Genomic DNA, 12,342 nt, shown 5'->3' on the forward strand with positions numbered 1-12,342 from the left:
CTATCTGTATCATTATTATTACTAGAAATACGTGACTCGCAAAACCTCGCGAAGCTGGGGCTGGGTGGAAAGCCCTCTTTCGTGTTGTAGCATCAAATGAGGAGATTAAAAGGTTTCTGAACATAGCAACTATTTTGATGAGCATGGTCTTTTCGTAGTTCCACAGGCTAGTTTGCGGTTAAAAATCTATTTCTGACGCGATGAAATGTACAACGGGCGTGCAGCGCTGTCGTGTTCGATGAATTTATTTCCCACGGAAAATTATTTTACCGCGGCCACAAAACGTGTAATTTCTTCAATACAATCTTTCACAAAAAAAGATTTCTAAAAGAAAGGGAAAAGATTGTGGAGAGATAGTTCTGTATCCAGTGAATATTGATGAACATTGCAGCTGAAATTTGATCATGCACGCATATTTTTTCCGATGTATGCAAATTTTTTTCAGACGACGCCAGACAGTCTGACGTCATTCAAGTGCGGACACCTTCAAAAAAACATATATATATATATAAATGTATTTTTCGCTCGAATTCGCGCGGCTTAGCTCCGCTCGGGCCGGCTCGGCCCGACAAATTTATTAACCTCGCTACGCTCGGGCCTTCGGCCCTCGCTTCGCGAGGAATGATTACATGACAAAGATTTAGGGGGAGGAGGGGGTATGATTGTATTTATAGAGTACCTATATTCGTAAAGTTCAAAGGCGCTTTACAACGATAATCAAAAAAAAATTGCTAAAACACTGATGAAAAGATAGATAAAATTTAGTGAATTTGAAAAAAGTTAAACACAACATGGCTGCTGTTGTTGTCTACAAAATTGCCGATACAAAGCCGTTGATGTTAACTGTTTTAATTGCGAGTACAACTAGCTACAAGTCGATCCAGGAGTTTAAGGTTTATTTTTTTCTGCTTTTGCAGAATGTTATCAGACCATCAAAAGGCATCGAATGTTTCTTCAGAACGTACACGTGTACTGCTGCCGCCATCTAAGTAAAATACCGGCAAACAAATGCATCAAGACAAGAGCTTATTATATAGAGCAACTAATTACAAGGCAACTTACTTCTTTTACGGGTGAATTGGGCGATAATCAGACTTTTGAGAACGTCTTTTGTTCCACAACTAGACCGTCCACTTTCAAGTCGACACGAAAGAGGCCGAGAACACGGCATATGGACTGGGGTAGAGTAGTGTACCGAGAGGGGTTATGGGAATTGTTGTTAATGCAAGATGGCCGCTTCTACGAAAATCCGGCAACTTTTGATGGGCATGTCAGCGCATTTGAAGACTACAAAAGGATTTGATCGAGTTGCGAAAAACGTAAATACGTTAAGAAAATAATTTTAAATTATTTGACTTGAGATTTTTGCTATTTTTTTAAGAATGTTGTTATTATCCCAACTTTTGGGTGGATGGGAGGAGGGGGGAGGGGGGAGGGGGGAGGGGGGGAGGTGGCAGGGGGTACTCAGGGTACTCAGCTGAGGTACCTAAGAAAGTTCCAATACGTGGAGTATAGGTAAAATTGGACTTATTTCTTATACAGTGAAACCCCGCTGTACAGACACCCCCTTTGTATGGACACTCTGTAATACAGTCAAAACCGTATAATTTAAGCGGACACCCTTGGGACCCTTCCAAGTGTCTGCTTAATACAGTTTGTCCACTGAAAACAGGTTCCCTTAGAATTCGTCTTAAAAGGGTCATATTAATTTTAAAATATTCTTCAGTATTTTAACAAGGCCTCGAAAGGGCCAAATACCATTCTCGTGAACATGTACGATAACTGTGGGGTGCCGTTTTTCCATAAGCAATGGAAAGTATATGTGATCATAATTTTGCTTTATTAGAAGATGTAAAGTGTAACAGTATTTACAACGATGGGACAGCTCTTTGGTCGGCAAAGTTAAATGACCGATCTGTTAAAACATGGACAAAAAAACAGGAATAGGAATATTCGTTGTAGTAGTAGGAATATTGTACATAATCTTTAAATATGTATTTCTGTTGTTGTATTTCTGGTAAATGGCAAAATAAATGAATGGGAATGAAAAACATGCATCCTTTTGGCAGTGTCCGTTTCATTCAGGGCTTTAACAATAGAAATCACCATGAAAGTCAAGTTTAAGGTGTCAGCGTCCGCTTAATAGAGGTGTCCGTTCAATACAGGTTCTTTCTTAAATCTACAGTAAATGTCATGGAGAAAAATGGGACTGGTACTGTTGTCCGCTAAATACAGGTTTGACTGTACCTCACAGTCATCCCAAGCTGGAGGTCAATAATTTGTTGACTCTTGCCCAGAAGCTTGTAGAGGTGTTGTGTGCCAAATCTTTATAATCAAATTTCCCTTCATACATAGTTATCACTTTGCCGATTGGCTACATGCATCTAACACACAGGAATTTGGCAGGTTTCCTAATTTTCACAACCTGTCTTACCAACAAAACATAACGTAACATCACATTTCTTTCACAAGCATTTGTGTCGGTTGTAAATTTTTCTTTTTCCTGTATGTGAGCAGCTTTTTTTAACCCTACAAATTCAAAAACACCTTGCTTTGTATTTGTTATATTTTGATATGCTTGCAAAATGGTGGTACCGAGGATAGCCTGCGAACGAAGATGTATTTCCGGCTGTCACTTAGCCTGCACACGCAGACATACATCTGGCTGTCGGCGGAGAGAAGTGACAGCCGGAAATACATCTGCGTTCGCAGGCTATACCAAGGAGAGAGGATGGTTAAAAGATTTTTAAAAATTCATATATTGTGTGACAGACCAATGCAAATTAGGATTCCTGTCAAATGTTTGTGTGCCTGAGCTACTGGGTACTTAGAATTTTTGGCAAGAAATACAAAATATCTAACAATAGCCAGGTCTGAGAAATATATTCAATGTTAAATTTCACCTTCACCAGGCTATATATATATATATATCAGCTCATTCTCCCATAGGGTCATGCAATGCGTATGAACAATATTGTATTTACTTGATTTAGGATGGGGCCTGCTAATACAGAGGTACTTTTGCACAGTTTCTTACTATGCGGGAAAAGTAGATCTTAACAAGGGCTATTGGAATACAAAAAGAAAATTGGGGGTAACCATGCGAATAAGAAACAAGAATTATTCTAAAAAGTGCTAAAATACAAAGCAATGTATGGCATTTTTTATCAAATTGAAGCTTTATTATCTCTGAAAAATGCATGGTTCCCCCCAATTTTCTTCAAGAGAACTCGCTAAGTTCTGCTTTCTCCCCATAGTTTTAAACTGCGCAAAAATATCTTTGTAGTAGCAGCCACCACCCATAGGAAACCTGAGTATCTTGAGATGTGCAGAATGTATGCGCAGTAAGTAACAATTAGAGTAGGCACTGTCCTTAATTTAAATACAGTGTATTTTTCTCTCCCCATACCTTCTCCCTACCCAGCTCTTAAAATAAACTTGAAGCAAATTTGTTGATAGCAGGGTCTTATGACTTTCAATCTTGAACGAATTGTACTGAAATATGCTTTGTTTGTACTTTGTAGGTTGAGCTCCTGTCATGTGAAGAAGGCAAGGCTTCATTTAAAATGACAGTTGAGGAAGGTCATCTGAATCGTGTTGGTACCCTTCATGGAGGAATGACAGCAACTTTAATTGATCTTTTGACAACATGTACAATCTACACTAAACCTCCACATCAACCTGGTGTGAGCATTGATATGAGCATAAGCTACATGAGACCTGCTAAAGTAGGAGATGAAATTGTTATAAATACTGAAGTAGTTAAAATGGGTCAGACATTGGCCTTCACCTCAGCTGAACTGCTACACAAAGATGGGAAGCTTATAGCAAAGGGGAGCCACACAAAATACCTGGGACAAGGCGTGCCTCCAATGAAGACTGAGTAGAGTGTGTTGGGGGATTACAAAAAAAACTTTTGGTGCTCTATTTTTCCAAGGAGCTATTCACTCATGAGTTCAGAACCAAGAAACAACAGAAAAGCAATGCCGTCAACTCTTTAAGCCCTAACATCAACATACATATTCCCCTTCCTGCTTCTTATTTCAAATAAGCTATGCCTTAAATCCTGATTTAAAGTTGTAACTTTTTTTGAGGAGGAGCCTGTAGCTCGTATAAGCCCCAATGGTTTCTCTATTGGCATCCTCGCCATATGTTTCTCTCTCTTTTGTTATTCATTTATCTTTTATATTTTAATTTATATTTATCTTGTAATGATGTGTAAAAATAATGGCAAAAAATAAACTGAACTGAACTGAACAATTTGGGAGAATTTGTTTGAATATCAGCTGAAGCCATGCTTCCTTTGGTGATAATTTCCAATTTCTCATGACGTACATGTTTGGTCCAGTATCAATACTGTAACTGGAGAAGGCACAGACACAGAATGTGCAGTTCCAGAAAATATCCATACTCCCCCCACAGAAGGTTTTTTGTTTTGCACCCCCCCCCCCCCCATTCCCCAAGGAAATTCCATTTTAGCTTCATCATTTGCTTCTAAAATTTTGTTTTTGTGTTCTAGAATGATTTTGGGGCCAAGTAAAGGTATTGTTGAACCTTTTTTTTTTCAGCAACTTTATTGGGTGAATGCTGATAATAAATATCAGGAGCTATACAAACGGCTTCCCATTATTTTACAATCTGATTTGAGTAAAAAGCCTGAAGCGTACTAAGCAAGACTGGCTAAGGCTGCTGTAAGACGGAATTTTAAACATAAGAGTAGCTGTTAAAGTACCCTGCTAGCAGAGGTTTCTTTCTGGTAAGTCTTTTACCATGTACGAAGTCGTTCACGTCTCTAGTATTCACTGAGTATTGCGCGAAGTCGGCTTGTCTACTACGCAAAATACTAGAGACACGGACAGATTTGTACATGCTGAAAGACTAATACCAGAAAGAAACCTCTGCTAGCAGGGTACTTTAAGGCTAAGTATGTTTCGGCCATAACTTTTAACTAACAAAGGGAACGTAGTTGCAGACATTACAGATCAGAAATACCGTACGGAGCCATGTTTAAAAAAAAAACCCACCGTATTTCAGTCTCCTGAAATGGACAAAATCCTGTGACACTTTCCCTTTAAGTACCATTTACACACAATGATCTGCGTCGATCAATTCGAACCTTTAATATAATATCCGGGCAGGGGGGCGGGGGAGTGGGGCATTTGACGGGAAAGATCTTCCATATATAGGGTTGCGGATTTGAACTTTACCTGAGTGGGTGGGAAATTTGAACCTGAAATCTTTCTTTTTGTCCGGCGTAATGACTGGTGGAATATGTCTATACCCTTGAAGCATTTTCGAATGTATCAGTTTTCAATGACTTAAGAAAAGGGTTTTTGATTGTTTAAAATTTAAGCCTTTTTAACCCTAAAGGTATTAGTGTCGATGGGCCGGAACTCATAAATATCCCTTAGCGGTCTTAGTGAAAAGCAAAAAGATTGATAAAGTTTCATATTCAACATCAGAATGTAAATTAAAGATCACGTGAAATATCTTGGCATACTCATTGACAAGAATCTCAACTGGAAAGTTCATATAGATTTAATTGCTCTAAAAATTAGCAAGGCCATCGGCATGATAGCTACATTGAGACATTTTGTACCCCTCTCTGTTCTTGTCAAGTTATATCAATCTCTTTTTTTCCCCAACCTCATGTATGGAATTAGTTCGTGGGGTCAAGCTTCTCAGTTTAACTTAGAAAAGCTTCTTCTCCTACAAAAACGGGCTCTACGTTTGATGAACTTTTCTACAAAAAGTGAACACGCTATTCCTTACTTTATTAACCTTAACATCCTACCTGTTCATTTTCTCTATGTCGAATCTGTTTCCTGTTTAAAATATGATATCCAAAACAAACTAGCAGCTGTTCATATTCAAAATTTATTTAAACATGTCCCAGATATAAATTCCTACAACACCAGGTCAGCAACCGCCGACAAATTTTATATCATGTCTTCGCGTCTTGATCAACTAAAGAATTCATTTTCTCGATTTGGCGCACGGCTATGGAATTTTTTACCGGATAACATTAGAAAGTCTGACAGCAGAAAATTAGTCAAAAAACAAATACATGAAATACTAATCAACATTTTAAAAAAAGAAAATGCTTACCTTACACCTTCTTCAATTCTTGAAATAACTTGATGAAAAGCTTATAAATTTGTAACAATCTTTTAATTTCCATCAGCTTGCGAATCCTTTTTGTTTTGTATATTCACTTATTTGTTTACTACTTATTTAACTTTTATTTTAGTTGTGGCTGTCAATTTGTTAACACCAATTTTATTTGTATTTAAGTTTAGTATAGACATACCTACCCGCCTCGACTAGCTTTAGCTATTTGCGGGTAGGTATATAACTAATTTGTAACTGTCTGTTTTAATAAAGTGTTTTTGTTTTTGCTAAACGGTTCGTTTCTGTTGGAGACAGAAATCTCCAACAACCTCAACAATGTATATCCAAAAATGAACTTTTTTTTTCTTTCTGTCTTGTTTTTGAAGGACACGTAAATGGGATAGTTTTTCTCCGCTTGCTCGCAGGCTAAGAAAATAATAATTAAAAACACTTTTGTAGCAAGCCACTCAGTTCGAGATAAAACATAACAACAAGTTTGCAAGTTTAGCATAAAAATGTAACAGTGACATACAAGGCGTTTCTTTGTGAGACCACAGTAGAGGGGTAGGTGGGGACAATTTGCGCAACGAGAGATAGGGGCCGGGATAGGGAGCAGCGTGGACTGGTACAGAACACTGCGCATCGCTTGGGATTATGGGAGCATTGCTGTTTTTTTTTTCAAGATGGCGGGAGTTACGAGATTACGACAAGGTTTGACGAATTTTATAGCATGGATGAAAATTTCAAAAGGAATGGATCGACTAGTGAAAGAGGTAAATGAGAGAATTAATTCTTGTTATTGGCCAAGGCTACCATTGAAATTCTTGAAGATATACAGACGCTCTGTTCCAGGTCCATCGGAGGATGACGTAATGTAACTAGACATATAAGCTTCTTTAATATCCATCTATTTTTGTCGCTGACTGTCTAGGTACGCCGCCGTTTTTGGGAACGTCATATTATCCTCCTCTCCACGACCTCCTTATGGTTGCTAATCCCCTAAAAAAGGACTGCGTGTGTCATGCTTGTGACAGTCGATCAAAGTTCATTAGTTGGGTCGAAAGTCACGCGAGCTTCTACTACTATATGTACCAGTCCCCAGAAAAAGTACTCGGACAGCGATTGGGAATTGGGAATTCGAACTTTTTTGGGTTACAAATTTTGTGCTGGACTTTTTTCAGTTGGAAAGATTTTGGAAGGGACTAAGAATTTGTCAGAAAGTTATAATTTTTCACCAAGTCTACCAGTCATATTTATATTTTAAGTTTGCCCTTAGGCTGGACAAAGATTTTCTCCGGTTGGCAGCAATATTTATTCTAATATCATAGAATCAATTTATTATTGTGGTTTTACTGCCAAGCATGCATGCATGATCAGTGCAAAGTCAGGGATTTCTTTTTCATATCCTGAGTGGCAGCCCTGAAAATCTTACTAGAGCCAGTGGCAGCCCTGAAAATCTTACCAGAGCCATTTTCGGGGAGAGCCTTGCAGTTTTGTTTCCACTGTACAACCTTGTCCCAAGGGCTTTCTTGGTGTTGCTTTTGAGGATGGAGGCTAGTCAGGAGGAAACCCTAGGTACTGAGGGCCTGGGGCCCATTTCTCGAAAGTCCCCATAACTTACTGGGCCTGATAAGTATATTTTTAAATATCTTTTTTGCCGATTACACAGTGATTACAGACATGGTCCTAATGGCCAACGTTTTCATAGAATTGAAAAAGCATTGAAAGCTAGCAAAAATTGACTTCTGTTAAGAAACATTCATCACCAAAGACACTTAGCGGGCCTGGTAAGTTACCGGGATTTTTGAGAAATGGGCCCCTGATGACTTGGTAACAAAATGTCCAAAAAATTTAAAAGTCGGAAAATGCTAAGACCAGGTTGAAAGTGGTGGCAGTTTAGTTTTCATATTTCGTGGTAAGGCCAGGTAATGAAAATCTCCAAGATTTTTTGAGTTTTTGTCATCACATAAGCTAGTCCTCACCAGGTCCTTCTCTTGACCACCCACCATCTTGAAAAGTAATACAAAGGTTGCACCCTATAGAGAATGATAGAAAATGTAATTTACTTCATTTGTTCCTTGTAGGTTGAGCTCCTGTCATGTGAGGAAGGAAAAGCTTCATTTAAAATGACTGTAGGAGAGGGTCATGTGAATGGTATGGGTACCCTTCATGGCGGCATGGTAGCAACCTTGATTGACACATGTACTTCTGCTTTGGTCTTTACTAAACCTCCATATCACCCTGGTGTCAGCATTGACATGAGTATAAGGTATTTATTCTATTGTAATCATTGATGGGATTTAATTTGGGGGAATTTCCCACAAGATCCTTGGCAAATATTTAGTTGATCCAGAGGTGAATGTTTTAAATAAATCACTTTTAAATTTCCAAAGAGGTTAAAGTTTTAGTTCCTGTACTATGGGCCAGGCAAGTATTTTCCAAATCCCATTATTTAGACTAGTGGTAATTAAGGCAAGTACAGACTTTCTCTGTTGAGGAACATTGTGCTAATAAAATAAGAAATACACCAGTGGCTTTAAGTGATACTTCAAGCCCCGATTGTGCAGTTCCAGAAAATATCCATACTCCCCCATGGAAGGTTTTCTGTTTTGCACCGCCCATCCCCCCAGGAAATTCCAGTTATGCTTCAAACTTTACTTCTAAAATTTTGACTTTTAAGACCCCCCCCCCTCCTCCCCCTAGGAATTTCCTGTGACCTTCCATGGGTTGGGTATGGATTTTTTTCCGGACTTGCACAAATAATAATACTATTCAATGGGTTAGTCTCAATCCAGTAGTTCAGCAGTCACAAAACTAATTGTGCCATCCACTGGATAAAGATTTGTCTGGTGGATAGCAATATTCACCTTTTGAACAACTAGAGCTGGATTGAAATGAGAAATAGAAGCAGGGAATTCCTAGTATTCCGCGAAATTTTGTAGTTTCTGAGGCTGTGAATTCATCAGTGGTTGGATTCACAAAGCCCTCCTAAGTAAAGATGCATTGTGAGTATTGTTTCTTGACATCAACCTACTGTAATAATAATATTATTGTTAAGAAAAAATACTTAGGATACATTGTAACTTAGAATATAGCTTTGTGAATCTAGCCCCAGGACATTTGAGAAACAAAGGTTTGGTTTAAGGTAATTTGGCCACCATAAGGAGTTTTGGGTGCTGATATTTTGAGTGTTAGTCCTTCATCAGAGCAATTCACTGTAATTATGAAGGGCTTATGCTTGAAATGTCAACACTCAAATATCTTTACAGTGGCCAAATAACTTAATTAAAGGGGAAGTATCATGGGGTTTTTGATATCTTTTGTTAAAATTAAATGATGAAATAAGACCTTCAATCACCTGCCAAATAATTCTAGAATGACGAGAGGAACGAAATCAACTCAATTCTTGAAAGAAACAACTTGTGATCTGTTCTAGCGCATTTTGGAGACAAAAATGCGAGAACTTGAAAAATATTAGCCTAATATTTTTCAAGTTTCAATCCAAACCGGTCTACCCTGTCTCTGGCCAGAAGCACTAATCGTCAGTTTTATTGCACTGAGGTGATAATTTTTAACAAACTTGACAATTATTTCGTTGTTTCTGCTGACAGTCAAACATTTTTGGGCTTTGAAATGACAGCAAATTTTCGTGATACTTCCCCTTTAATTAATTCTGTTGATAAAACCTTTTCCACTCCCTGCCAATGCAGGACCAGTTTATTTAGAAATAAACCCCCTTATCTGTTTGAGTAACAGGTTTTCTAGTAAACATCCAATTAGTCCTTGTGAGTCAGATGATTTCCATGGAGTTGTTGTGAATGTTAATGTGAACACTCCTTGAATTAAGCACCCAAAGAAACCCATCCCTGGTTTAACAAAACCACCACTCAAGTTATAGGAGTGGTATTTATGCAGTAAGGTTATGGTTTGTCAATATAATCATTAATACTAGTGTTTCATTTTGTCTGCCTGCAGCTACTTGAGGCCTGCCAAGTTAGGAGAAGAGATTACCATTAATGCTGAAATTTTAAAGCTGGGCCAGACAATGGCATTCACCTCAGCTGAACTTCTACACAAAAATGGAAAACTTATAGCAAAGGGGAGCCACACAAAATACAGGGGACAAGGCGTGCCTCCAGTGAACCCAGAATAGAATGAACTTGGAAGCGTTGAAATTTGTTAACAGGCTGCTGTAAAATTCTAAATTTATTTAATATTTTTAAAAGCCCTGGAATTATTTTCATTGAAGGTGTTTTATTGCAACAAAGTTTGTACTATAAAATATTCTATTCAAAAGCAGGAAGGCACCGTCTCAGTGTGGTTTTCGACTGGGTCCTGGAACTAAAAACAGTGAGAAATACGTAAATAGCATTTACATGTTGTCGCATGTAACACTTTACATATGCACTAAAACAGTTTGACTTCAATTAAAAAAGCCTTTCCTTTGACAAAGTTAAGACTTTTTCTGGCCTTCAAGAGAATGACAACTTTAATGGCAATTTAATGAATGAATGGGGAGTTCTTAGGATCTATTGATGCTGTAATATTATTTCCTAACACCACCCAAGTTTTTTAAAGAATGGTTTATCAGAAAGTTGAATTAGACCTGCTTGAGTTTGCTTATGGTCTTGACAGCAACAATGTTCAGTTCATCCTGTGAAATACAAATCGTTTTCTTCCTAGGGGAATTGGAAGGACCATTAGAAAGCATGGGAGGGGGATTTTCGGAACATTGATTTTTTCCAATCAGCTGCCTACAGGTAGACATTGTTTGGATAATTTTTCTTGTCACCCCCTACAAGATTTTTAAAGCTCCACTTCTTACTCTAATCTCTATGGTGTTCTTTTTAAGCCAAAACACTTTTATGTATTTAGGTTGGTTAATAAAGGTTGGTTAATATAAAAGGTTGTTTTTAATGTTTATCAGCCTGCATTCTCTGGAACACTGGTTTACCCAGAAGCAGTAACTTGCCAGATTTTCCCACATTTCCCAAGAATAGATAATCTATGGGACATTTTTTCTTAGATACATTCTGATTACTTGTTAATAATATTTATTATCATATTCAGATCATTTTGCTTTTTATTTATTTATCTTTTTTTCATTTTATTTATTTCAGCACATATGTTCCAAAAACAATATGCAAATGGCTGAAAAAAAATTACAGAGAAAGTGGTGTGGAAGCTTTACAGTCAATTCACATCATGCGTGATTAGTATTTTTGAAATTTGAACGGAGTTTTGAAATTTACATGACAGTTTTGAACATCGCCAACAAGATTTCAGAGTTCCCATAGAAATTTCCCTAGTTCATTGATGGTAGAAAGCTATCAATTTTTCTTTACATTACAGCATTAATTCAAAAATAACAATAATTATTGTTTCCCAAGTATTTTGAATCTTTTTTTTCTTTCTGTTAAAGCGTCTTTTTCAGAAAGATTTCCAGAGAAATGTTCAACATTCCATTCACATGTTGGACATTACAAAGAGAAATCCGAATGTTCATTTCATTCTTGGTGAAACTGGTCACGTGCGACTTGAATTGACTGTAAGAGAAACCATAGGGTTCATAGAATAAGGCTTCCTCACTGCAGTGCTGATACAATCAATAGACATTTGAAAAAAAAAAAAGATGGCATGTACAGAGAAAGGTTAAAAATGGTGACAACAGATTGAGTAGTTGTTATTGATACATCTTCCACAACATTAATTTTATTATTTAGTTGTTTAAGGGGAAAAGGATTGCAAATCCTGTGATAGCTGACAGGAACAAATTAAAGAAATGAACAACAGGGAGTGAAACGTTTGTCATTTTTTATTGTGTAAAGCTCATGTTTACAGTATTGTCGTTAATGAAACATCACTTCTCTGCAATTTGTTCTGTGCAACACTAAATTTCAACCATGCGATGTACACTTATCACAGAATTATTATAGAAATTATGTTAAGTTTTCATTTTTTCTCACCAAACTGAAAAGCTCAATAGTACAATACAAAACCTTTAAACCCCAATATCATGGAGATTCTCCTCACTCTTTTCCATACATTTTGTTCTCGGACTTGTAGGGAGAATTCGTTCAAACATCAATGCGTCATTCACAACCCCTCCCCTTATATGAAAGTGAGCAAATTTACAATGTTCCAAAATCTGGAGTGAAGCATTTTTTTTTTATAACGTTTATTTGCATCTTTTACCAGGCTGTCTTTAAAAATTTCTTAAGAGTATGAAAT

At 37.4% G+C, this 12,342-nt stretch overlaps 2 protein-coding genes across 2 annotated transcripts; both read left to right on the forward strand.

Moving 5' to 3' along the window:
- Positions 1–1,084: 1,084 nt before the first annotated feature.
- On the forward strand, positions 1,085–4,361 carry LOC146476431 (acyl-coenzyme A thioesterase 13-like). The gene is made up of 2 exons (XM_085114627.1): positions 1,085–1,319; positions 3,525–4,361. Exons 1-2 carry the CDS (start codon positions 1,230–1,232, stop codon positions 3,885–3,887), a joined length of 453 nt encoding a protein of 150 aa, XP_084970753.1. The 5' UTR covers positions 1,085–1,229; the 3' UTR covers positions 3,888–4,361.
- A 2,371-nt stretch (positions 4,362–6,732) lies between these two features.
- On the forward strand, positions 6,733–11,012 carry LOC146476432 (acyl-coenzyme A thioesterase 13-like). The gene is made up of 3 exons (XM_085114615.1): positions 6,733–6,884; positions 8,196–8,380; positions 10,087–11,012. Exons 1-3 carry the CDS (start codon positions 6,795–6,797, stop codon positions 10,262–10,264), a joined length of 453 nt encoding a protein of 150 aa, XP_084970741.1. The 5' UTR covers positions 6,733–6,794; the 3' UTR covers positions 10,265–11,012.
- The last annotated feature ends 1,330 nt before the right edge of the window (positions 11,013–12,342 follow it).

Source organism: Pavona decussata, unplaced genomic scaffold, assembly GCF_977016875.1.
Source record: "Pavona decussata unplaced genomic scaffold, jaPavDecu1.1 SCAFFOLD_77, whole genome shotgun sequence".
NCBI lineage: Eukaryota > Metazoa > Cnidaria > Anthozoa > Scleractinia > Agariciidae > Pavona > Pavona decussata.